The 27183-nt window shown below is 41.1% G+C and overlaps 1 protein-coding gene across 1 annotated transcript; it reads right to left on the reverse strand.

The window, feature by feature from the left end:
* Nucleotides 1-3883: 3883 nt before the first annotated feature.
* On the reverse strand, nucleotides 3884-22833 carry LOC125714352 (uncharacterized protein C14orf132). Its single transcript, XM_048984879.1, has 2 exons — nucleotides 22566-22833; nucleotides 3884-4587 (listed from the first exon to the last, which is right to left on the reverse strand). The coding sequence occupies exons 1-2, from the start codon at nucleotides 22590-22592 to the stop codon at nucleotides 4360-4362; spliced, it is 255 nt and encodes an 84-aa protein (XP_048840836.1). The 5' UTR covers nucleotides 22593-22833; the 3' UTR covers nucleotides 3884-4359.
* Between the last annotated feature and the right edge of the window lie 4350 nt (nucleotides 22834-27183).

The following is a 27183-nucleotide window of genomic DNA, read 5'->3' on the forward strand; positions in this document are numbered from 1 at the left end:
GTTAACTTCAGACAAAATTTTGGGAAAAAAAAAGTTTTTATGGAGCATTTCAACATGATCTGAAAATCTGTCACCTCCTCAGGAATGAGAGACAAAACACGCGGCTTTACTAAAAACAGCGACCATGTTGGCTGAGTAAATGTCATCTTTGCTGCAGGCCCCTGTCAGAGATCAACAGTCACTGAGGAGGCCTTTACATTTATCCCTGCCGGCTGGACTCGTGTCCTTCCACTTAGAGGCGCCACTAAGCACCTGACAGACGTTTGCTCACGCGACGTGGGATCCAGCTGCTCACGAAAGGGCAAAATGGCCAGCCCACTTTTCTCCGTATCAAAATTAATGCTGATAGTTCATTGTAATAACACATCTGACGTAAAATCAGGCAAATATAATAACAAGTCAAATGATGTGCAAGACAGTGAAGGACAGACCTAGAATTAGCAAAATCCATCACTGCTTGCTGCAGTTAATATCAATAATCACTCATTAAATAAGTACAATTCGGCTCATTTTGGCATGTATAAAAAATAGAACTAACGTAAATGATAGGATTACCAGAACCACAGGCTCGATTTTAGAACACAAAGAAATATTTTAAAAAGTGTTTGAGCTGTTCTTTATTCCTTCTCTTTCCTGGAGAGCCTGCCCTTGGCTGCAGATCTTTCAGAGGCCTGGGAAGCATGTGACAGCTCTCTACCAATCATATTATTCTATGACATCATATGAGTCCAACGCTAATAATTCAATACATCCTGTTTGATGCCGATCGTACACATAGTCTTGTCAGTGGTTTAATTGTCTTCTTAATCCATCACAAGATACTGCTTATTTTGAACATGATTTATAAGGTTGCCTGGGAGTTACGTTATTTTACTGACAAAAGCACCTCTGGGAATAAGCTGGATATATGATTTAGCATTTATTATATTTTTCGGAATTCATTAATCTGATTGTCAAACACTTGAAATTTCTTGATCAACAATTTCAAGGAGAACCACAAATGTTTTTTTTAATATATATTTGGCTACAGACAACCATCCACCTCCCCAAAGCCCAGTGAAACTAGTCAGGCAGAAAAGGTTTGAAAAATGCTGCCCCCATCGTCCCCAAAGCCCTCCTGTCAGGAAGGGGGTGTTCAGTCTGAAAGCCCAGTTTATTATCCTGGTGAGGAAGCTCATTTGAATGAGAAGGTGTGGTCAGATTGAGCATTCCTGAGAATATTAAAATGCAGGAAAATGAAACAAAGACACCTTTCTGTATGTTGTTACGAAAGGGATGATGATGATGCAGCTGTTTGTCACCGGGCAGTACTGTCATGGGCCTGAATCACATAATGATGCTTAGTGTTTTCCTTCATTTAAACATAAAATCTCCATAGTTTTTAAAACACGAAATAAGGGAATAGAAGAAACCCATACAAAGTCCTTCTTTCCACAAAACTGGTGGCTTAATTTTTAATTTGTTGCATGATTTGCTCCAAAGGTTACCAAAATGTAACCTCTTTTGCCTTTGGGAAAGTCATTTATTATCTGAGCTGGTATTTATTATTCATCTTGCCGACGTGCGACACCAGAAAAATGAGCAGTAATGAAGAGGAATAACGCAGCACTGAAACGTGTTTATCGGCTTCGGTAAAAGGCAATTTCCCAGTCACCGTCTCGCAAAGCTATTGCTATTGTATTATCAAATGTGCTTTTCATATATGCATCACAATACACACACACACGGACACAAACAACACACAACACACAGGTGATGTTTAATAATGATTGTTTATTACATACATTTTGTTACAAAAAGTCATATTTCAGTTCCTAGGTCATACATGGAATATATGGAATATGAACAGGTAACGTCTATTAGCAGTTTACATGGGGCTCACACTATGAGAGAGGTCTGGGCCTTTGAACGTCTGCACATCACCGCAGTGTGATAATCTCCTCACGCTGAGAGGAGGCTGCTCCACACTGCCGTTACACATCCATTCATTTTACTTCATAAGTGAAGTGTTTTTTAACACGTATAAGTGTTTCTTTTAATGGGTCAACAGTACATCAGGAGAAGTCTGCAAACACAACTATACACACAGTACAATCTCCACGTATGTTCTTCCTCCTCAAAGTACAAGGCTACTTATGACATACCTTTAAAAATACAAATTCTATTAATTTTCTTAGGGTTCAGCTACTGAGTAAACGTCACTGCATATGAACAATACTTCACAAATGCATTTATTCCTATCTGTCGGCAGCCTACATCACTGCAACGGTAAACAGCGTCTTTTTATTGCAAGTCTATGCAATATATGCGGTGACAATGAAAGGCTATGTTTTGCTTGTGAATCATAAAGATTCAAATCTAAAAATAATTACAAAAATACTGTCATTTCATTAATCAGGAGATGCTTGCGAGTGAAGGAACGGAACCATTCTTGTTTAGATTAATACAGAGTATCACTGAGCTCGCTTCATCTAGCAGTGACACAACCCATCTTTAATCTAAAGCTAACAGCCAGGTCTATAATGACTCAGAGTATTCATGTATATATATGTAATATATATTTAACACTACATGTATCATTAGTCATTTTCCTCTTGCCCTTTATTTTATTTTGTCCCTTTGCAGGCATGATATTATTAAGGTGCCAATATGTATCATTAACCTCTATACTCTAGCACAAGTACCCAATATAACAGCATCAGACACCTGAGCCCACAAAACCACAGCAATCGAAAAATTAAACACACAAGCATGACAGACAAAGATAAATCAAAAAGGTCAATTTTTGCAATGTAAAGTCTGTTCTCCATGTCCCTTGAGACAGCAGAGAGCAGATATAAGAAACTGTACTATACTAATGCCTAGATCACCAGGAGTTGATCTAGAATAGCTTACATTAAATTCGGATATCAGTGAGGTTTGAACAATACCTTTGAAACATCCCATCTAATGAGGATTCATCACCATGGTTACTTGGGTTTTTTTGTGCATGCTTGGTAGTGCATTTGGCTTCTCGGTTTCAGTTCCAAATTTTGGGAAGTCAGTGTTTGTAGATTAAATGTGTGCCTGTCTGACAATCAGAAAGATTCGCCATTTCCTGTCTCCTGTATTTTATGCTTCAGACAGTTGCTCCGCCGATTGGATTGTCAGTTTTCAGGGGGTGCCACAGTCCTGGCTTTGAATCTCATACAGACAAACGTAGTTTATACAAAACACAATAAAGTAGGAATTGTAGCAGCAGAAGATTTCACGGGCCTGAATATGCAGCCCTGAATCACCACATGAGTGACTCGCAAAAAGCGTAAAGTATGCAAATTCACACGTCATTAATTAAACAAAATAAAACATTTGAAAGATTGTCCAAGCTGTCTTTGAAAGACACAAGATCATCTTATCGGATCATCTGAAATAAATGTTGCACTTCAAAAAAAATTAAAAATTCTGGTAAGTTACTTAAAATGTGATTTAATTATTTACTGTGCCCCATACTCCCTCTGATCATACAGGTATTTTAATATTTGTTCAGTGCATCTCAGTGATACATTTGATCTGTTAGTGTTAAAACATATTCAGACTAAAGTAGATATGTGTGTCTGTGTGTCATGGTGAGTTATAATTTATGAAGGGAACCTTGAAATCGGCAAAATATCACATAACGAGGCAAAATAAGTGTACCTACATGTGCACTTAAAGTCTTGCACTTTTAACAAAGGCGCCATCATCTCAGGCCAGTCGCTGGAGACTTCAGGTCCCATGAAAGCACATGTGGCACCAGGAAAGGAAACATTAATGAAGAGTAATAACAGCATTTTAGGAACTTTACATTAATTTGGCTGCAATCCGGTTATATAACAAACGTTTGGCCCTACCACTCTCCCCCCGCCCCCCGCTTTTCAGGGCCCCTGCTTATCTCACCCCCCTGTGGCAGTAAGCTGTGGTCATTCTGATGATAGGTCATCATGGGTTTGTAGCACAATGATATTTTATTTAAATCAGGCTGGGTAATTTATCCTCAGTCGTTGGGTTAACTGAAGGCCACTTTCTGCATGTAGAATACCCCCCCCCCCACATATATACACTTATTCATATTTAAACTTCTATTATTCAAATACAGATAACATCACCGATGCTACCTTCTTCACTAGTTAAATTTAAAAGTGAAAAGTATCCCCCTTGTCTTTGAACGAATTCCAATTAAAAGTTTAAAAAGACGTAAAGGATTAAATGACCTCAAAAAAAAAGTAATTAAATTTATTAGTGAAGTAGGAAAATGTCTGAAGCAGCCGCATCCTTCCTCCAGTCTCAGTTCCGACTGCAGGCCTCAACAGGAGGCCCGCGATTCGCAAGCTGGCGCGGGAGTCAGAAAGTGCAGGCGTAGACCACCCCGACGACCACGATGTTGCCGATGGTGGCCACGATGGCGATCCACAGCCAGATGGCGTCTCTGGACATGGGCTGCGGCTCCTCCTGCTGGCTGTTGGCAGCGATTGCTGCGGCGTGCACGCTGGCCGAGGAGTTGAACAGCGAGTGGTCTGTGCTGTAGTCGTCATTAGGCGAGTCCATGAAGGCGCCCGTCATTACAGGGATCTGCAGGAAAGGACAGGAAGTTACTTTGTTTAACGCTCTATAAAGAAAACATTAGCAGGAATCACATTCAAAACGCAACAGTGACTAAGAGTCGTCATAGACCACAGCTACTGCCACTATGAAAGTATGAAATACTGGAAATTTAAATTATTACAGCAATATTAAGCATGCTGTGGGTGCTTGCATAAATTTAATGGTTGCAGTGAAGATTGAAATCCATGAATCATGAGTTTAGGTGCCCCTTCAGCCGTGTGCCAATCTCTTTGTGCCAGATGAATAATGAATAAAAGACAAACTTTTGCTTTTCACATTTTTACTCATCTAGAAGCTGTAATAATTAGTTAGAGGACCCCAGCTACTCGTGTAATATTACATTTTTTTGTTCATTATTACTTTACACACACACACACACATATAAATATATATATTTAATAAAAATGAAAAATTTTCTTCTCTCTTTGACTTGAAAAGTCGATATGGAATTCATTCAATGACCAGTTCACAATATATACATCAAAATGTCATTTTGCATGATATATTCAACAGACATAAAGAGCAAATTAGAAACAAAAGGATGAATTCAGCTCATGGTTATACGCCTTGCTGCTTGATGGCAATCATACCTTCCACAAGGCGAGCAGACAAAGGGTGGTATGTGAAGGTTCAGCAATAACATACCACCAAATGATTTCACTGAGCATCAAGCAAGCTTTTCCACATGTTAATGTGCTGTGATTATAAAACAATACGCATTGCACTGTTAAACCCCAAAAAGGTTTTCATTTCCTTTGTTTGCTGCAATCTGGGAATACTCCCAACAGCTATTCTTAATTATCTTTGGACTGGAGTCTTCTACAGGGATTTGTACTTGGCTGTTAGGTTTATGATGCTGATTGTCACCATCCGGGCATCATAACCTATACCCACGTCTAATGTGAGTCCAGAGCTTTGTCACCCCCAGCTTGGACTGATTAATAGTGCAGATAAAACTGCAAAACCTTTTCTCCCAAAAGCTAGAAAGTATACTTCTCAGTTCGAGGTATTTGGAATGGCAGACATGCAGGACGGCAGACCTGCAAGACGGCAGACCTGCAAGACGGCAGACCTGCGGGACGGCAGACCTGCAAGACGGCAGACCTGCAAGACGGCAGACCTGCGGGACAGCAGACCTGCAAGACGACAGACCTGCGGGACAGCAGACCTGCAAGACGGCAGACCTGCAAGACGGCAGACATGCGGGACGGCAGACCTGCGGGACGGCAGACCTGCTCTGGATCAGCAGAAACACATGAACCGCTCTTTGACTTGCATCTGGCTTTTCTCCTTCTCAAACATCTTCAGGTCTGCAATGGGTTTGCAGCATCGTCTGCTATTTGGCCATCCACTGTGTAACACTGATACATATTGCGAACTGCATTTTGCAGTGCAGTGTTTTTTCTTGGATTAGTATGTACTGAGACACAATGTACATACCTGTCTGTGGCAATACGGCTCAGGAATGCTCTGTTTTCAACCAAATAGCATGTACGCCCAGACACACAGACATAGACAAGCATGCGCACGCACGAGCGCACCAACACACACACACACACACACACACACATACGGTTGTACTCATATAACTATTTTGCCTGTTTTAGTTTTTTGATTGCAGTCACATGTTTTATGACATTGAGTTTCCCCTTGTGAGGAACGGAAAAATGTCCCCACAATGTAATATATACATGACCCACACACACACCTATTCATACTTTTGTTGGGACTCTGTGGGAAAAACCTTAATCCCAACAATACAGTAACAACCTTAACCCCATACCCAGTCCTTACCTTAACCATTTGGTCCCCACAATGTAATATAAACACACACACACACACACACACACACACACACACACACGGGCACTGGCTGACATTAAGAATAACTCACAGTATTCCCACTTAATCATCATAACTGTTGGTAACATAAAAAATATAAATCAAAAACTGTGACCTCCACTTCAGCTAGTATTACTCCTTAGTTTTATTGCCTTGTCTTATGTACTGTGGAGTCCCCCTAGCTATAAAAATAAAAGGAAATTCTGGAACAAGGAAGGAGAGTGGAGAATTTCAGATTTACCCCATTGATTCACACCTACGCAAGACAGCTCTCTTACAGTGAGGCGTCTGAGAGCCCCAGTAGAGAGAAACACGATGCAGCTTTTGTGTGTGAGGAACTTAAGATTCATTTGGCTACAATTGGCCATTAAATCACAGGCGCCTGGGTAGTCAGAATATCAGATACTCTGGCTTTTAGTAACCGACAATTGTTCCCTGAAATTACTTCTGTGAACAACGCAAATGGTTTCCTTAAAATGCTCCCAGAAGGAGAATCTATCAGTCTGCTACTAAAGAAAAAATGCTTCAGAATATGGTAGCAGTCACTGCGGACCTTGAATGTAAATCCAAAGGTTCAATACAATCGATTTCCTGTCCATCCGAATGACATGCTTTACAGTAGAGAGCACGGCTCTTTGTACTCTTTGCCAGACCCCTGGACGTTCAGTACAGATGCCCATGCAGCAGCAGCCATCGCCGGGACCCCCGATAACAGATCCCGCCTCCATGCAAACTCCACTCCAGGGCTTCTGTGGGCTTTTCAAGACATCTTAGCATTGCTTTCAAGCTTCTGGGGAAAATCTGGTGCTGCTATAATTGCAATTTGTTTCAGGGGACAGGAATTATCTTTTCAAATTTCTCATAGCGTGTCTTCAGTACCCAGCGCAACAGTAGAAATGCTAACAAGCATGCGATCTGCCTCTGAGTCGGAGACATATTCCAGGACACCACAATTAAGTGTCTTTCCAGGAACGCGTACATGGCTTTGAGAGATGAAAACTGTTTTTTAATGCATTCTGGTAGTTACTGTTGTTCTGTATACAGTATACACACCGCAACTGCCATGGAGATGAAGGATTCATACTGTTTGCGGTCGGATAAGGAGGCGGATTTCGGCTTATGTTTCTCGCGCCCACGTTACTGCGGAACACACTGGGGAGGCGAGCACACACATACACCCAACGGGCATGCAAACGTCAAGCACACACCCACCCACTCGCAGGAGCAAGCAGCTGAGCACCACTGATGGCACTTTGCATGTAATGGTGTGAAATGCGTCCCTTTGAGGTTCTCACGTCTGACGCGGGTGCGCTACAGTGCATTCAAGGGCAAAGTCATTGCGGTCTCCACCAAATGACAGGCTTTGGCTATATGAATGCCTGCAAAGCGAAGCGTTTATGGGTTCGACTCATAAAGAGGCAGAAGTTCCTCAGCTGAAAGTGGTGGCATTACAATGAAAAATCATGCGTTCACGCTGAATCCCTCCATCGTTCTGGAAATGATTGCCTCCCCCAATGACTTACAGAGAGCAATCGGCCATATGTGTTATTGTCACGTCATTGTAATCCTCTGAAAAGATACCAGCAAACTCGTCCAGACAGGGGATGCACAAGCTGTAGATATTCACTATGCAACCTGCTCAAAGGTTTTACATGTCCTTAGATACATTTGAACATAAACAAAAGTGTGTTGTAGATGGACAGTGCCACCATGAGGACTCTTGTTCCTGGGCTGGACACTGATTTAAAGCTGCTTTCTACAAGCCAAACACTCCTATATATACACATCATCCCCGAGAGAAGCCTTGACACACAGATGACATGCTAAGGACTCAATGTCTCGAGAGACCCTTCCCTAAAAGTCACGCAGTATTACCATGGCTCAAATTCTTGAAAGCTGTGTTCTGACGAGAAATAAAATTGTCACATTAAGCACATTGAGTACCAGGTAAAACTTTCAGAGATTTGTCAACGTTAGTGTGTAGTAAAATTTATTTTGCTATTTAATATGCAACAGCCGCTTACCATATCTTTCCAGAACACAGGTAAATGATCTCATAGCGAACGAATTAATCCTCTGTACTGGACCTGCCACAAACTCAGAGTCTGGTTTAACAGAACTAAACAAACTTTTATCGCCACACAAAAACGAGCTGATGGAAACCTTTTGGAACAATTCTGTTATATGTCGAAACATAAAATAATGTCGTGCATTTAAAGTTTCACGTAAGATAAGCACACTTACGTTTAGAGAGAAATAAAATAAGGATAGGACAGTTTAATAACAATTAATCAAAGGTATGCCTAACACTGCATTTCAAAGTAGAGTTTTTCCAGTTGCCTATTTATTTATCAGTGTATGTGTCTGCATCATGTCCCCAAGCCTGTTTTCACCGGTCATCCTTCTTATGGCTTTATACTGTAATGTGACTCACCCTGAACCCAGAGATCTTATTGGCTGTTGCCAAAGGCAGTGCTTAGCAACAAATGGTGTTTTCTCTTGACAGCTGCATGGAAACTGATAATGAGTGTGGCATAGTCAAGACCAGCCCCCTCCTACACAGAACATGTAGGCTGTCGGAGCCTAGCAGCACGGCTTTTGCTGTGGCATCTTGTTGCCATTCTGTCTTTGTTTAAAGAATTTTTACATCAAAGCAAAAGTAGTAATAAAGACAAGCTAAAAGTTGTTTCAGAAATAAAACTCTAAACCAATATTAGATTGCAATGTTTATTGCAGTATTCCTAATGTACGGATATTTAAGTCTAGTCAGTTATTTTACTTTTCCCAGTAAAAAGAATGTATTCTTCTGTCTTGTCAATTTTAAAGTTTTGTACAGGAGTTTTTATCTTGTCTCGAAAAATGTCATTCTTTTAATATGTACTTTATATAGCTAAACTTTTTAAATAAAAAGTAATTTCAAAAGGAGGTAAAAATCAGGCTGCAATTTTTAACACTTGTTAAATATGCATATAATTCACCAGAACTATAATTAGTGTCACTCGGAAGACATGGCCGCTAAGAGATATTTTAATTCCACACAGGTTCATCGTTTATAACCAAAGGCACCACAGTAACGATGGTGATCATCTCCCTGTCATCGTCTAATGCTGATGGATGGCTGCACATTAGCGTTCTGTCAGAGCTCCTGTGTTCCGGAACAGCGAAGCGAGCTGCAGACCACATCCATCGATGGCCGGATGAAGACAGTCTGGGCCTTGGGCTTGTTCTACAGAAGGAGTTTTATTTAAAGCCTTGGATCGACCTCACGGAGACCCAAACGCAGGTCGTATCAAACATCGATTTGCAAGGATTTACGTTGACCCTAATGGCAGGCTCATCTCATATTTAGCAGTGAAATGATGTTTGGGTTGTTTAAACTGAAATGGGCAATGTCAGGTTCACATATATTTTAAATATAATCCTGCTCTGTTCCGTGTTCTTCTGGCACACATTCAACAGCGAGGTACCAGAGGATCACTCATCCCTCAGAGGAGGCCGGCAAATACTCAGATACTTTCTGCCTTTAGTGCCTCTGCGGTTCCCTCAATGCAGCAATCTTCTTCATCTCTCTGCCTTGGTTACTGTAGCAACTGGAGGAGCCTGTGTGCAGGATGATTCTTTGTTTCTACTTGTCTCGAAGTCCCAGAGCGACGTCCCCCCCTGAAAATGTCTGAACAACATGCAAGTGGCCTTATAGTCCGACATTGAGGATGGGCTAAGGACACGACTGATCTTCACGATCAAGATGGGTACGCTAGAGTGAAGGGTTTCAGTGATACTATGGCAGCCTTAACCTTCAGAGTTGAGGAATGGTTGTTTTAAATTGGCGTAGCTGAATGGTACACATGCAGTGTCAGAGATTTTCTTTTAAAGTTGAGTTCCTTGAATAAACAAGAAAATTTGACAAAATCAAGCAATGTTCCCTTTGATTATTTACCTTTCACATTTTGAAGGTTTAATTTGCCATGACATGTGTCAAATTCAAGTTCAACTGCTGAACAGGAAAAAGTTTCTGGAATGTTCTTTGCTGTGACTTGGGAACTCTTTGGGGGCATATTAATATCTCATATCTTTGTGGAAAAAAGCCTTGTAGTTCTGTTTAAAGTTCCACTCCTGTCATATGCTCTGTTTTCACTTTCAGAAAAGTATCTCAAAGGCAAACTGATAACAGATCAGAGGCACAGAAATTATCCCCTTGTGATGTGCTGCATCATACCTCATTAGGCTTGGTAATTTAATCCAGAGAATTTAAACTGCTTTCCCCATTGTATGGTTCCAAACTCCTTGCAACAACGTGAATGACACAGAGGGTATGCACTGACAACAGCCTTGATGCACTGCTCTGCAGTGAAAGCAGAACATTGTAAGTACAGAGAAAAACACTATATTTACTTATTTACTTCGTGTCCCAAAATTGTTTCCGTCACTCTCTTGAAGCTCGCATGTTGTCCATCTGATGTGTGAAACTCATCTCATGTATTACTCATGTAATAACAGATGTAGTTTCTGAATATGCAAAGCCTTCACCTACATTTAGGATGTACCGCTTAACAAAAGACTTTCCTTGTCTGCTAAAAAAGCCATCTAAGTCCAGTTGGGCTATAAAGGGAAATCCTGTAATCCTCCATCATTCGTATTACGTATGACCTTCGTAAACCTGAGCAGAAATGATTGTTCAAAATAGATCAAGACGAGCATTATCCCAAGAGTCCGGAATTCTGGGATTCCTAATGCTGTGAAACCTAGGGGTGTGAACAGTAAGCTTTGCCATGATGTAATTCGATTTTGATATTGCAAGACAGCAATTCAATATCTGGCGATATTTGAAATGTTTCTGTAACACAACATGACTGAATCCGATTCAGTAATGCACGATCAATATTTTCAAGACAGTGAAACATAAGCTGATTACAGTGGAATTTATTTAAATTCCAAAAATACAAGAAATGTTTATTTTTTCATTTTAACAAAACAGTATGTTGAAAAAAATAGCATTTGTACTTTAACAACAAAATAAACTATTTCTGGATATGTATAGCTTACTCTCATAACGTAAGAGCATAGTTGTATTAAAGTGCGTCGAATATACTGCCTAGCATCGATCTGTAGTGTGAGAAACTAGTTTGCTTTGTGTGAGACATTTTTTGTGTTTTGGTGTATAGTCATGGTTTAATAATATGAATTGATGTTTGTTAATTGAGTTGATTAAATCGTATTGTGGCCTTAACAGAATCAAAGAATTGTTACGCCCCTAATGACAACAGCCTTGTCTTCCCATGACCTCCGACATCTTCAGTTCAGACAGTCGGTCCTCAGCACAGCTGATCTCTCTGCCCATCTCCTGCCCCTGTTCCACACCATGTCCAGAAGCCGAACATGATCACACGGTGAGGATGAGCAGTGAAACTCACGAAGGCATTAACTACCATTAATCTTCATTCACGCTGTCATACATAAGAATAATTCCAAATGACTTCTCACGGATCTTATGAAAGCCTGGATACCTTTGATTCCTGAATAGCAGTGGGATACAGACAGCGAGGCTTTGCTTGTTAGCATATGAATAATAATTGCATAAAAACACAAGAGCATCCCTTATGAGCGATAATAATGAGGCCTCCTTAGATAATTGCCTTCCTCTTGGTCCCTGGGCAGGTGTAATTTGGAACGTAACGTGGTTTTCTGTGAGGTGAATGTATAGCAAATGCAGGACTGGTTCGTTCTAACAAAACAAACAGAGGGATTCTCTGCCAAAACATCAAAAGCAGGGAGTTACTGCCAAACGAACACAGGGAGTCACCACCACTCCTGAATCAGATACCATTAGAAAAGATAGACATTGTCCCTGCTTTGCGGGGGGACAATAAGCCTGAAACACAATTACGGTCCTCGTGTAGACAGGCCCCTTTTGTTGAATGGTACTTGTTTAGTGGTATGACTTTTTTTTGAAGGGACAACTGCAGTTCCATTTGCCGTTTGTGCAAACAAACAAACGATGAAGATAAGCCTGTCCAAAGCTGCTAGATAACAGTTCCGCTGATATGCGTGAGTAGCATGTTTTGAACCTGACATCACTAAAAATGTTCAACGGCAGATTACTTCCGCACAGATAATCTTTGGCCGGGGAGTTCCGTCACGAACGCCGCTAAATATTCCTGGCAGATTTCACAGGGCATTACAGAAGGATCCCTCACTCGAGTAACATAAACATCCTTGAGTTCTCCATAGCTATGTACGGGAAGGCTATGTAAAGAACCAGAAGTCGGAGACTGCTCTTCAAATGCAGCCTTTGGTCTATACCGAGAATCACCAATAACCACCCCCCCCATCCACCCCCAGCTGTGGTTCAGTCCGTTCCACTCATGACATTCCGATATGTTGCTTACTTTTCTGCCTTTGACCTCTTTTCATTTGACGGGTAACAGCACGGAGACTGAATTTCTCAGTTAGGACGACGAGGTAACAAGGAAAGGCCACGGGAATTATTTATCTTCGGTGTTCACAAAAAAGCATTTGGGCCCGTAAATGATGCCAGTTTGGGGGTCAAAGATGAGACAATGTGAGCTTCCTTATTCCATTAAGCCCCCCCTAAATCACTGAGCTGCTTTCATACCCCGAGCCCCTAGCTGTATAATACTACTATATGAAATGTAACCATATATGACAGCCTGTATTATAACCTATAGAAGGAACCAGAAGGTCTAAATGGTTTAAGTATCTAAGCATAAAAAGCAACACAGACACAAAAGAAGGGGCCCTTTTACACAGATTGATGACATTCTGGTCAGACAAAGGATTCTTACATGCTTCTGTATTTTGTTACATTTGTGGTCTGGACCATTGTAAAATAAGTATAAATTAATTTATGGCTCATAAAATGAATTATCGATTGTTAAAAGCCAGAATATCACTGTTTAATTAAATATTTCACAACAGTTTATTTTTTGCTGTTATTTTTATTATTGGTGTTATTGTCCATCCATCCATCCATCTTCCAACCTCTTTCCCAGTACAAGGTCTCAGGTGGTCCTGTTGCTTTACCCAAAAGGCAGGGTAACACCCTGGAGAGGATCCCAGTCCATCATGTTACTAGTCTTATTTAAAAGGAGTGCTTCCAATAAAAACAGAGCAGAGGACACAGGAACATGCGTACCTGCAAAGGCTGTACAGACCATGTAGGGGTACGCATTTATTGTACGATGATAATAACAACAATCAGCTGGGGGTTAAGGATCTCATTCAAGGGACCATGGCTATGCTCCAACCAGCGATCTTCCAATCACAGACCCCTAAACTTGAGCTGATTCTGATAATGAGAAAAAAATGTGGTGATGTCATACAGTGAAGACTGCGATTGATTAACGTGAAATGCTTGCTCCTCCTTTGATGACCAAGGGATCAGGGAGATTCAGATCCGCCTGTGTTGCCTAATTGGTGGTCTGGTACCTTTATGGACTGTTAGTTACACTCCTTGCAGTGTACACCAGCCAAACCTCGGGCCTGACTCCACTCTGTGATGCCAGATCCGGGGGGCATATGAAGTCTGTCCGCACAGGCAGCTGGTTTGGACACGAGTCCCAGGCTGCTGCGGAGCCCCCATCCCTTCCGAAACAATAATATCTCACTGCCAGGACTGATGACTCACCCTCGTACACTCATGCAAACCAGAAAATGGACTGAGAACTGCAGACACCTTAAGGTAGCACTCTGAACACCTCCTGTGGCAGATGGATCTTGGCAATGAGCATCACCGTCTTTTTCTCATAAAGTACGCTCAAGTGAGCAGGGTTTATAAGCTCCACCCTTAACGTGGCGCCGAGTCCGTAAACATTCAGTTTCTGAAGAGATTTTTTTATGCACCGAATTCTCACGATGAATAGTATACGTGCTTCTCTTCTGATGCCGAACTAAGAGCCATGAAATTAGGAATATAAAACCATTAATCAAATTTCATCTGGATCATAAACAGAGAAGCCAGTCGAAGTTGTAGCCGAATTACTGGCAGTTGTATCACTGCACAGCTGTATCCACTGACTGATGATCATTGTTAAATTGTAACATGTTAAATCAGAAAATAAGTACCTTGCACTGGAAAATGACTACACGTGAAATTATTAGTTCATATGAAACTGTGTTATGATACGATGGTGCAGTGGGTAGTACTGCTGTTCATAGTTTGGGATTATGTGTGTGTGTCCTGTATTGAGGGTGCTCCCCTGTCATGTGACATGTGCTGCCTGGGATAGGCTCCACCCCACTGCTTCTTATACACTGTGCATTCTGTGATTGGATGCTGGAAAACAAAAACCATACACAGACAGCTGATGTTAAATATTTATACAAAATAAATTTTGTACCAATTACTACAATTAACACATTATCAAATCAGAATTTAAACTATTTGCACAATGCCATAAATTAAGTTTAATGATTAATGCATGAGGGGCGGCATGGTGGTGCAGTGGTTAGCACTGTTGCCTCACACCTCTGGGACCCGGGTTCGAATCTCCGCCTGGGTCGCATGTGTGTGGAGTTTGCATGTTCTCCCCATGTCGTCGTGGGGTTTCCTCCGGGTACTCCGGTTTCACCCCCAAAGTCCAAAAACATGCTGAGGCTAATTGGACTTGTTAAATTGCCCCGTAGTTGTGTGTGTGAATGGTGTGTGAGTGTGCCCTGTGATGGGCTGCCCCCCCCCATCCTGGGTTGTTCCCAGCCTCGTGCCCATTGCTTCCGGGATAGGCTCCGGACCCCCCGTGACCCAATAGGATAAGCGGTTTGGAAAATGGATGGATGGATGGAATAATGCATGAGATGGTGGACTTAGAAGTCTTGGAAGAATATTGACAGTTCTTGGTCGCTCAAAAGAATTACTGATTAAAGTTACATTTCAAAAATACATTATTTTTTTATTAATTTTTAAATAAGTAACAATTTTTGTTCTACTGTACAAGAACATGTTTTTAAAACGATGAGTGACTGTAAGAACAGGAAAATAAAGCAGTGATGAAATGAACAAAGTAACGTTTCACCCATTTCTGGTCCTGATCAAATGCAAAAACCCATCAGAGATGCAGTCTGTCACATCGCTTATGTCCTAAATAAAACTTCATTGACTTCAGGCATGACCAAAAATATAATATCTAAATATTTATCATAATGACTCAAAACATGAAAGTAACCTCGCGGGAGCCATAAAACACGCCCGGTGTGTTCCCCTGCGTGGTTTTCCCAAAGGAATCAAGAGCAGAATAGACTTTGTAATGAAGCTAATTGGAAGCCACTATCAAACCAGCCGAGCATGAAAGCACAAGCTCCCCAATCCGACTCCCAACAATACATACAGCCGTTTTTTTAAAACTTTTTTTTATGTTCTCATTTTGTTCAAATTGACCTCAAGAACCAAGCTCTCTGAGGCTAAAAGGAAGTGGCGTGTTTACTGTAAAGAATTACGTCCTTGTCTGCGCCAATTATCCGGGAGCCCAGCTTTCTATTGGAGTCTTTTACCGTAGAGGCTCTGGGGGCTGATTACAATTTTAGCTTTATAAAAAAAAAATCTTAGTCTTCATCTGAAGAAGAAGTAAGAGTAATTGAGAGGTTACATAACAACTGGGAGCTGAGGAAAATGGAGAAAGAACCGTCTTTGCTGGGAGAGGAGTCAGGTGGACAGTGGGTATGGAAATGAATTTTGACAACAGGCTTGAAGGCTCGTATCCCAGTGAGAAAAATAAATGGCATTCTGTGTATAAACAGACTGGACAAACCCAGAACATGTTTAATTATCATCTGAACCTCTGGGAATAGATTTTTAAACAAAATAACATGCAGTCATGTATACATATTGCATTTTCTTAATTGGTTATGGTCTTCAGCATTAGCGCTGCCCACACCAGTCTGATCTGCATGGACACACTGAGACGAGATTAAGTCACAGTGAGGCAGGGGCTCAATGTAGGAGCTTTCAGGAAAGAATCTCCCCTGTTAGCTGAAAGCTCATCGGGACGCTGGCTTCACCCACAATGGAAATTTCATTTCCACCCAATTTGTGAGACGCCCCCCCCCATTTGCATAACCACTGTGAAGCACATAAAGTGTGATAACGGCAGCCACTCCTCCAGAATGCGGAATGCAGGCCTCACTCGTTTACATTTCACAGGAAGGGCAATATTTGTGTCATCTTAAGCCTCTTATGTTTCAATTAAAAAGCTCCTCAGCTAAATACAGCATCACAGCTACAGTGCAGCCTTTTTTTGAACACGCCCCCCCCCCCCCCCCCCCCCATCCACACTGTCGCCTGGGAGCCATTTATTAATTCAGCACTGGAGAGTACAGTACAGTGTCTTCACTCTGCCCCGATGTCAGCCGTGTCAAATCAAACAGGCCCCCCAGTTAAAAACCACAGTGACGCAGCTTTGGTTGCCGGTGCCAGTTGAAAGTTGGACCCCAGCATGTCTTCTGACACTGGAGAGCTTCTGCAGCCATTAGCAGATCCAGCTTCTCAGTAATGGTGGCTCTTCCAGTGGACATTATTGTCACTGTGTTTTATACGATACACATAGTGCCAGGACAGACGGCCTTCTGCCAGTGTGGAATTTTATCTTGGCTGAAGAAACTGCCAGTTCGCTGTCAAAACGTAAACATTAAATTCATAGCCAAAGTTAAACTACAATTTTACTTTTCTGTCCTCCACAATCTGACAAGGACGCACATATATAAAGATAGGCTATTAAATATATTAAAAGCTGCTAAAGTATTACGTTATGCAGTAAATGCATAAATGAATTTGGGTTTGAACTCAAGATCTGGATTAAATATGATGCTTACAAATCCTTCCTCTTTAAATAAAATTAAGAACAAAAAGGTAATTGATGAGTGAATTGTAGATAATGAGCAGATCAGGTGGGGTTTTAAAGAAGCAGGAGAAGCAGGTCAGGGCCTAGGGGGTTGGGGGGGGTCATTATTATTATTATCATTATTACTATTTAGTTTATTTTGCACTGCCTAGCATTTATAGCAGGATGATCTTATTCCATTAACACTGACAGTTAACATTACATAACTTTACTACTAATTTTATCTTTTACCTAATGTCTTCCGTTGAGGTCTAGCCCCACCCAGCTTTGTTAGCACAAAGTAGTTTACAGTACTGAGCAATCTGGTAATAGATATCAGTAATAAAATGCAGTTCCCACACACTGGCTGACTATCATATGCACCAAGGCTCACTGCCTGAAGGGGGAGCTGTGCTCCACTCAGGGTCTTCCTGCCCTTGTCAGGGTCTGTAAACTGTCTGGAGCAGCATCATCTCCCGGAAGATTCCAGCAGGACGTGGCCCAATATTGCTGGCCCGCGCACTGTGGGACCAGCAAACGGGGGACAAAGGATGTGATCAGGAAGCAGAAATTCAGAATGAGAAGGATGCAGTCTGGCGGAGCAAGACATGATGACTTCCTTTGTTCTCTGGCAGCAGTGTAATCATCCCTATTAGCCGTGCAGCCGCCGGTGTGACCGTGACCGCCACACCCTACCGCCGTTCCAGACGGAGCGCTGGCTCCCCCGCTCTCTTTCGGACACTGATACCTACGACCGTGCCAAATCCCAATCGGGCGGCTGTCTGATTATATCTCACATTTGCGGTGCTTTACGGAGGCAGGGATGAATGAAGAGCAGATTACCACGGCGGCCTGGAACTAACCTGTCAGACGTCCGCTGTAGCACAGCACAGCCCTGCTGTGTGACCCAGAAGCGGCAGGAGCTGGCCTGCCTGCTGAGATATATTAAACACATGCTCTACTCTAGATATTAATGCACCATTTGGGCTGACGCCATAAACTGGTCACTTAAGAAACTGACAATAGCAAAACTTTTCTTTTGTTTAACTTCAATATGATTTAATATTTAGATGAGGTGGACTCAGGGATGTGGGACATTTGGGTTTTGCCTTCTTCTGTGGCCCATGCTAGATAGACAGTATGATGATGGATGGATGGATGGATGGATGGATGGAGTCAGGAATCATCCATCGCATTAAAATCAGAGTCAATGTGAAGTTAAAGTGAGCAAAGGTTTTTGAGAAGACAAGGTTGCCTATGCACAGAAAAAAGCACAAGGATGAATCTCCCCCCCCCCCCCCCCCCCCCACCACACACACGCACTTACTAATCTTGTTTTAATGTTCTTGTAGGTGGCTGGTGGGTGAACTGTGAATGCAGTGAGCTACACAATGTCAGGTATATGCCCGTGAAACTGAACCTTGCCTTCAGCAGGTCATATCGGGATGCACTGCGTGGGAAATGTGCTGTACCTTCCACTGGAAAATTTGCTCATGATGTACAGCAGGGTACTGCAGGTATGCTCTTTTCTCTTATTGTCAAGTTTAATACGCTTTATTACGCCCGTGACATATCAAACAGGCATTGTGAGAAGACAGAGCAGACCTGAAAGCAGAATGGATGGCACAAAATGGGGGGGGGGGGGGGGGGTTTCTTGCCAAAATGAGAATGAAACATGTGTCAAGATCCCTCTAAAAGAATTTTCACAAAATATGATGCAAATTAAAAAGGACCCAGACGACTCGAACTATTAAGCCAAACCTATCCTCAGATTGAACCTCACCCAAGGGAGCTCGCCCCCCCTCCCTCCCCCCAACGGCCTTCTCAGGAATCCACCCAGCTGGCCCTACTTACCCCCACCACTGCAAGATATCCAGCTAGAATAAAGAGGGCTTCAAGTGAGGCACAGCCCCGCATCTATCTGCCTACAGCACAGTGTCACTCACTACTGTATTTAAATATTTAAAACATCCGACCGGTTTTCCTTACACTGGTCAGAGGACGATAGGGTGTGGTTGCACTGTTGACAGTCTGTCTATACTCTATTTTTGTCAAAATAATTTACCTTTACTATGGTGTTATTTATACCCTAAATGCCATGGACCCGAAATTTGTTCGGAGTGATTTACATTCCGGACCGACTCTTCTGCTCTGTGCTTCCAGGAATAGGCTACAGAAGATTATAATATAACCCACTGATATTTAATTTTAAATAAACCATAAGAATGTGTCGAAATGAAAGCTTCATTCTATTCAAGATTCAATAATATCATGATGTAATATGTAACATTCAAAATTGTAAAAAAAAAAAACAGGATAATGATTAATCTTTGAATCTTTGAAGTCTTTAGAATTTTATGAGATGGTCCCATTTACATATAGGAGACAATTATCCATTTCATATAGCTTCCCAGTTGGATATTATTAAAGAATAATGTGTTTTTTTGCTGCTCTCAGCCATATGAACATTTTATCATGCGCAAAGTTTGGGGGGTGGGGGGCAGTCCCGCCCCACCCAGCCCAAGCCTTTCGAGTTGAACTTGCACTTAATTGGGAAGACCAGTATCACACTACATTCTTTGCATAAATTATTTGTACCATAGACAGACAAAGTAATAGGTTGTGATCTGTAAATTAGAAACATGTGTTAACACGCAGGATAGACAAAGTGCATTTTTTTGCCCCTCAAGCGCAATGAATCTGAGTCACTACAAATGGCCATAATCCACCAATGGACTTCACTTCTGTTTCCTTAAGTTTTTAGCAATGTTTTCTTTTCTTTGAGTTCTGCATCCCTCTTCCTCCAATTTGACAGGGGGGTGTAACAGCACAAAGCTTGATGAGGCTGCCATTGTTTTTAGAATAAGCCTGAAGATTTGTCCTTTCGGAGTCAGGTGAGGCTGGTGGGGATTAATGGCGTAATCAGTTACAGTGACTGATCCTACCGGCCTTGCATAGAATGGGGGGGGGAACACATGTGATCTACAGTAACAAGACTTGGGATTTATAACGTTGGCTGTTCATTTGAATCATCTGGTGACACAGGAAACCATTCTGATCGGGGTAAAAACTGATTGGCCAAAATTCTTGGTTACCCACATGATTCTTAAAGGACTTATTTTAGCTACATAAAGGCGAGAGGGTTGGCTTGTTCTGATAAACACCCACAGCAAAAACATTCTTGTTGTTACGGTCATTACCAGTGGAACTGTTAGCTCTCCTCAGTCCACTGCATCAGTGTGAGATTCAATCATTTTTGATTTTGTTCTGTTCTGTTCTTTTCGGAACAGAAGCACGAAAGAAATACAGACAGATATTTATACTACAATCGGTTAAGGTGATGAATTTTTGACAGCTTATTTTTTCCACTGCATCAAACCATGAACAGGAATCCATCTATGGAAAGACCTTTTTCCCCATTGCCACACTGCATGCTTGTCTTTGCTATACATGGAGTTTAGGATCAGAAATCCTGACAAACGCCTTACTCAACATCAGCACCAAACAGCCCAACCACTCTACTACGGAAGGTCCACTGCCACCAACCACAGCCGCTTACATGCCTGCTGTTTGGTTTTTCAGACTATTAAGGGCTGGGTTGACTATAAATACCTTTGATTAATGAATATCCAAAGACCTTACCTGAATTTCTTCATGGCGCATGGCAGTAAGACTGGAGTTTAATTAATCCAATATGAAACACATTGACAGCTAGATCCCAGAACCCCAAGGTATTCAATGAAGTATTAAGGCCAGTTAAGTTTTGGAAGGGTAATTAAGATAAAGATTAAGGTGGACCTCATTGAATCATCAATTAGCGGCTGGCACCTGCTTGTTAATTCCCTGACTGCGCACAAAAAAGGTTAATTTGCCTGGCTGAACGTTGCATCTACTGTTCTTCGTACCGAAATTCTCTGGGTCACCAGGCAAAGAGTACGCTGGTATGACATCAGTTAGGGCATTTGTTTATGCACTCAAATAATGAATGAATTGTTTTTTCATATCTTTGTTTTCCCCAACAAGTCAGGAATACTTCTTTGGTAATGTCGATAACATTAAAGTAGCTCTTTCTGCATCCAGCTACTCGTTACACAGGTACACATCTGCCTGGCTTTGGCATAATGCCACCCTGGATGGTGCTGAACATCTCTGACAAGTTAACCAGACTCTGTAAAGCTTTATAGACAGAGGGCCATCAGATTTTTGCCTTTCAGGATAGACAATAAATAATGCAGACTCAGTATTTTACTTGATAGGTTCCAGATCTTATATACATTAACGGTGCAAATGATGCACAATGATGTTACAAATAATGAATTTCCATAATTCAGTATATAAGCTCTATTAAGTTAGTTCTAGTAATGATTTGCTGATTGCTACCTGTAGAGTTACTAGTAACATGTGTATTGCTTATTTTCTTAAGGTCTGTTTATTTATCTGTTTGTTTGTTGGTTTGTTTATTGGTGATGGCTAATTCAAATGTATGCATGGATATATTATACTGACCCAACCATCCAACTTGCAACTTTCCTATAGGATCACCGTCTTCTGATAGCTACACCGCCTAGAGGGCATTTTAGTGCTAGGGGGAACTGTTAGAGCAAATAACCAGTATCAGTGGCCATGTTGAACCGCGTAATGAGAAAACACATACCCTACAGTAACTGGAAAAGAAAGTTACTCTAATAGAAGTTATCTGACAATAGGGACTGACGTCTTTTCTATTGCAATGGTTATAGCATTGTTACATTTGGACTTTTCTCGTGCATTTCACAATACTACAAAACCCATGTAGCAGGAAAACAGCCCCTTTCGCGACGAAAAGAAATCATTAACAGACCTCCTGTTGTTGATTGTAGCAAATGTAAATGCACTGAAGCCACTTCTTTGAATATTAAATTACAAAAATAATATTTCTACGGTGGAGCTCCTAAACGGGCTTTAGCAAATAAATAGCAAACATAAAGGAATTAATGCTCACGTATGACTAGTATATGTCCCGATTAATCACTGAGCAGTTAATTAATAGGTTCATAAAGGAATATTTGCATATGCATATCAGGCCAATAACTAATTAGCATCTACTATACTTAGGAAACAAATTATCAGTAATGAAGCGCATTAGTTCAGTCTAAGGAATTATTTAAGGAGATAAAAACAAAAGGGCGTGGCGACAAAAGTTAAATTACTAAAAGTTTACGCACATGATTGTAGCTACATGTTCATTGGAAGCAAAAGCCATGAACACAATTATACCGGCTGCTGTTTTCCTACCTGCGCGGCCATAAAGGAAAGATCCATGATTTTGTTTTTATCTCAGTACATCCAGCAGAAAAATCAGCCAAAGGTTGAACGCCTTATTTCTGACGGTTTACGCTGTCAAAAAAAGCCTCTACATCTTAAGTATGAAGTCCAGCCGTTCGCCGTCTACTGCTACCAGAAGACACTCTTTTCCCTGAAATTCAGAGAAAGAGGGGGAGAGAGAGACGGAGAAAGAGAGGATGGGAGGGGGAGACGGGGAGGGCAGCGATGATGGAGGGAGGACAAAGGACGCGCTGCCGGATGTCAGTCGACTCTTCATTCTTCATTAAGGCTCAACATTATCCTTGTATTTGTAAATATCCTATACGTGCATATGATCTCATTTATTTGTTTATTTCAGCTGCTCCCTTCGTTATATTGAAATGAATGCGTGCCTTTATTAATATGTGATCGGTTGTTCCTTATTTTGAATTGGACCGGCATAACAAACCTTAATTGAAACTCATTTTTATCGTGATTTTTTTGTGATTTGGCAACACGGTTCGAAAATAACGAGTTTTGAACTATTTCGTTTCATGATAAACGAGGAGGATAGATCTACTATGAGGTAATTTATCTCGCTGAGTGCTCGAATTAAACGCAAAATAGTCTGTGTGATTAATGATAGTTATCTAAATTAGTCAATATTTAATATTTCCGGTCTATTTCAGGATTCATTGTTTTTTTTTTACTACGTCAGGCATTATAAATGCAACCTATTGCGTTAAATCTGAACTTAGAAACTGAAGTATTAATCTATAATTAGTTACAAAATTGTTCAAACTTTAGTTTGTAATGTCTGAATTGACAGACAAGAAGCTTTTTTTTCCAGATCAGTTTATTATCATACGTGTTTTGTATTTATTATCGTTTTTACATAGATGCATTACACAAGACGATCTGAATCCGTACAGCAAATGTTCTCCTGTGATGTGGATCTATAGTATGACCTTTTTTTGTCAAGTCAACATCTTTACCTTCTACAGGTGCCTAGAGTACATAATTGCAGGTTTATCTCTCAGTCTGCCCGCATTTCCTTTCTGGCCTCCACCACATCACCGGAGCTCAAAATCACTGTCATTGTTCCTCCAAATACTTATCATCCCCCCCACCAAGCGCCCAGTGATCCATAAAAGTCTGTTTTTTTATCTCATTTGTTCTGATTAACATTTATCATCCTTATGCAAAGAGTGGGAGAGAACAATGTTACTATGTTCATTTAGAAATCCTTCTTTAATGCAGCTTTTGACAGAGCATGGTACCCAGCTGCAAAGAGAGGAACCAAAAAGATAAATAAATAAAGTTAAAAAAATTCAAGGAGCGGTCTATGACGGCACGAGAAATGAAGGCTTCCAGGACAGGCACTGGGAGGACTGAAACAGGTTTTATTTAACCTAAACAAGAGCAGAGAAATATACAAGAAGAAGGAGTCTAGTAGGGGAAGGACATGGGCAGACAGGAGGAGTGGCATCAATGACTGGACTGGGGATGATGAGACAAACGGGTACTTAAGTACACAGACTAGCAAGAGGTAACAAGGAACAGGTGTGGCTCACATCAGAGAGGAGACATGAGGGTCAGGCGGCCATGACGGGCAGGATGTAACACGGTCATCTTCAGAAAAATACATTAAGGACATGATAAAAGAGCTCTATAGTTTCCAATGCTATCTATGCTATAACAGAAACATTTATATTGTTTTTAATTTTGTGAGGGAATTCTATTTTTTTGTTGTGACTGTGAGACTCGACCACTATACTCAAACTCTAACCTGTAGGGACTTTGGGTAAAACAAATGTACTCTAATCATTCTTGAAGTACATTTATCTTGAGGAGAGACTTCTCTGGTTTCCGTCTAATTCGCAATAGAACTGCTGGGTTTTTCATAGCAAGACTTCTTGCCAGTTGCTGTAGAATAAATTTTAGGAAGCGATGTGCTCTAATGCAGTGGCAACCGGCCTTTTTCAGTAAGAGCCGATTTTACTGGGAAAATAATCTGTGAAGCTACAGGGTTGAAACTGTATATTTTGTAAACTGAGGTGGTGGAGGGGGGGGGCTGGGGATTCTCAGTAGATATTGTCGCGATTGGCTAAGAATGTTTGACGGTTTGACCTGTCAATCTTTATCGACTGGTTGCCGGCAGCTGCTGTAATGTAGGCCTATATATGTAAAACCTGAATACATAGGATTCCTGTTATTTTGCTCTTGAAAAATTGGCACCCTGCACAAAAGCCTATTATTGTTCTCTTCCCAACAATGAAAAATACCCTATTGGTAAAACAATGTTTTATTTTGAATGCATTGTGCAAGTGGAATGCAGAGAAAAAGGGGGTTATATTACTGATAAGATACAATGTCTGAAACTGCTGTGTGGTGGAATACTGGTTCCTTACTCTAATGGACTAAATGCATTAGACATCTTCCATAAGTAATACATCAATGAGAAATCATCCTCTTTAAGGATGGATACTCAAGAAATATCACATAGAAGTCCACATAAAAACGCAGCATCCCACTGAGGAGAAAAGGATTTGCATGAATATGGATGTTATGATAGAATTCCAAGATTCGAGAGCAGAGCCGGCAGGTTTAACGATCCGCATCAAGGACAGACAAGCACCGAAATGTAATCCACGACTGAGGGTCAAAACACAATACAAGTTCAAGACAACTCAGAGCAAGAAAGCAGCACTCAAACCATAAACACGGGCAGCAGTTCAGCAAAGAGCAGACTAAATACCTTAAAGTAGTTTTTATTTCCAAGATTTCCTCATATGACCCCGGGGCTAATCAGGAGGTGTGTCTATGCAGTATATCAGGTGAGGGGGGTGTGATTTGGGTGGGTGTGGCAGCAGGGATTATTGACTTTCAGCAGGTGGTACAATGAGGGATACATTTCCAATCACTGTCCAATCAGTGTGAACGTTTCTATCTCCTTATTGTGTCCAGAATGTAACAACATATATCATTTATTGTATTCTGAAAAGTTTAGGATTCATTTCACAATAAGTCTGGTAGGAGGCAATGTTTCTGCTTGTGTTCTTTCCTTAATGATTTTTTAGCAGCGTATTGATCAAAGCATGACAATGATAGAAATCTGTCAATAAAAAACTGCCACTGCCTGATAATTGCACAGATACTCAAGCAGGCGAACGGGTGACTGCCCACGTTTTGTTTATGGTTTCCATGGTGACATGACTCACTCCCCAGTCTGAACAATACAATCTACATAATTGTAGATTTTTGGCCAGTAATCATAAAAAAAAAATAAAAATAATGTTTCCCTGAGCTTGATACTGTATGTAGTCACACTGAGTGGATTTCTGAAGTTTATTCATTTTAAATGGGTTGCGGGGGTCCGGAGCCTATCCCAGAAGCAATGGGCCTGAGGCAGGGAACAACCCAGGATGGGGGGCCACCCCTTCGCATCATAATAATATGTATTATACATTTACCTCTGTATCAATATACAACATCATTTGGCTCATGGAAAGATATCTTGCTTTTCTATTTAGAGACTATGCCTAAGGTAGATAAGACAATATAAGATATTTACTCCTACTGTATTACCCATTTTCCTATCAAAGCATCAATGTGCAGTTATTTTCTTGCCAATACCCTTTATTAACTGTTCATAGGTCTGGAGCTGTGCCATGTATTAAATGACTAGAATAAGTATATTAGCAAAATCTCCTGCCAGTACAGGATCGTGTTGTATATTGGCACACTGCATCTTACTTTACAGTATTCCCAGACTGTTGTGCATTTCCAAATGACCAAAATATCTTCTGGCCAAAATAACTAGCTGCCAAACAATGCGAGACTGAAAACAATGTACAAAATCGCAAAAAAAAAGTAGGTGTTGATACAATTTCACTAGCACAAAGGACCACAGAACTGTACACATGATGGATCCCATTCACAGCCAGCCTGGGATAATCTGAATGAGGCCTGAAATGAGGAATTCAGTGGCTGTATAGCAGACAAAGAACCAGAAGGCCTTTGTTTACATTCATTTACTATGACTTGAATGCGTCTGTTGGCCTGTAGTGTCCTGGATACAGCTTCTGATGAAGACATTGCGTTGAAAGAGCCCTTTGTTTTATATTTCTGCATGTTTTCTCTTTGTCTGTCCTTCACATCCAGGACATGTCTAATGAAGTATGTGCCTCATGTAGTGTATCTAAAATTTATGGCAGGTGATGAATTAAGGACAAGCAGCCTTGTAATTTTAACAAGAAATATCTTGTTCTGCCTGCCTCTGTGAATGCGGTGGCAGCCAAAGGCACAAATCCAGTTCAATTTATGCTACCAACTCACCATAACGCTATTACACATCCTTTCATTTTCTCCGTGCTGCAACTCTGCCTGACTTCAATCGTTATGTGTGTATCATTACACATGTTGTATTTGTACAGTTTGCAGAGATTGTAGTGATGCTAGGAATTGCAATTCCCTGAAAGCTCTGATGATCTTTCGGCGTTACCAGTTCATTAGACTATGGGCTGTGGGATGGAACCCATCAGAACTGCATATGACATTACATCATAAACATGTAACATATAAAAAATAAAATGGAGCATACTAGACT

This window comes from Brienomyrus brachyistius, chromosome 19 (genome assembly GCF_023856365.1).
Source record: "Brienomyrus brachyistius isolate T26 chromosome 19, BBRACH_0.4, whole genome shotgun sequence".
In the NCBI taxonomy this organism is placed as follows: domain Eukaryota; kingdom Metazoa; phylum Chordata; class Actinopteri; order Osteoglossiformes; family Mormyridae; genus Brienomyrus; species Brienomyrus brachyistius.

What these genes read in the sequence shown, in the direction of transcription:
- LOC125714352 (XM_048984879.1), bottom strand. Translation starts at nt 22,592, where the DNA reads ATGGATCTTTCCTTTATGGCCGCGCAG. An exon ending in TTTCCTTTATGGCCGCGCAG is followed by an intron (nt 4,588 to 22,565) that starts GTAGGAAAACAG and finishes CCTTTCCTGCAG; the next exon opens with ATCCCTGTAATGACGGGCGC.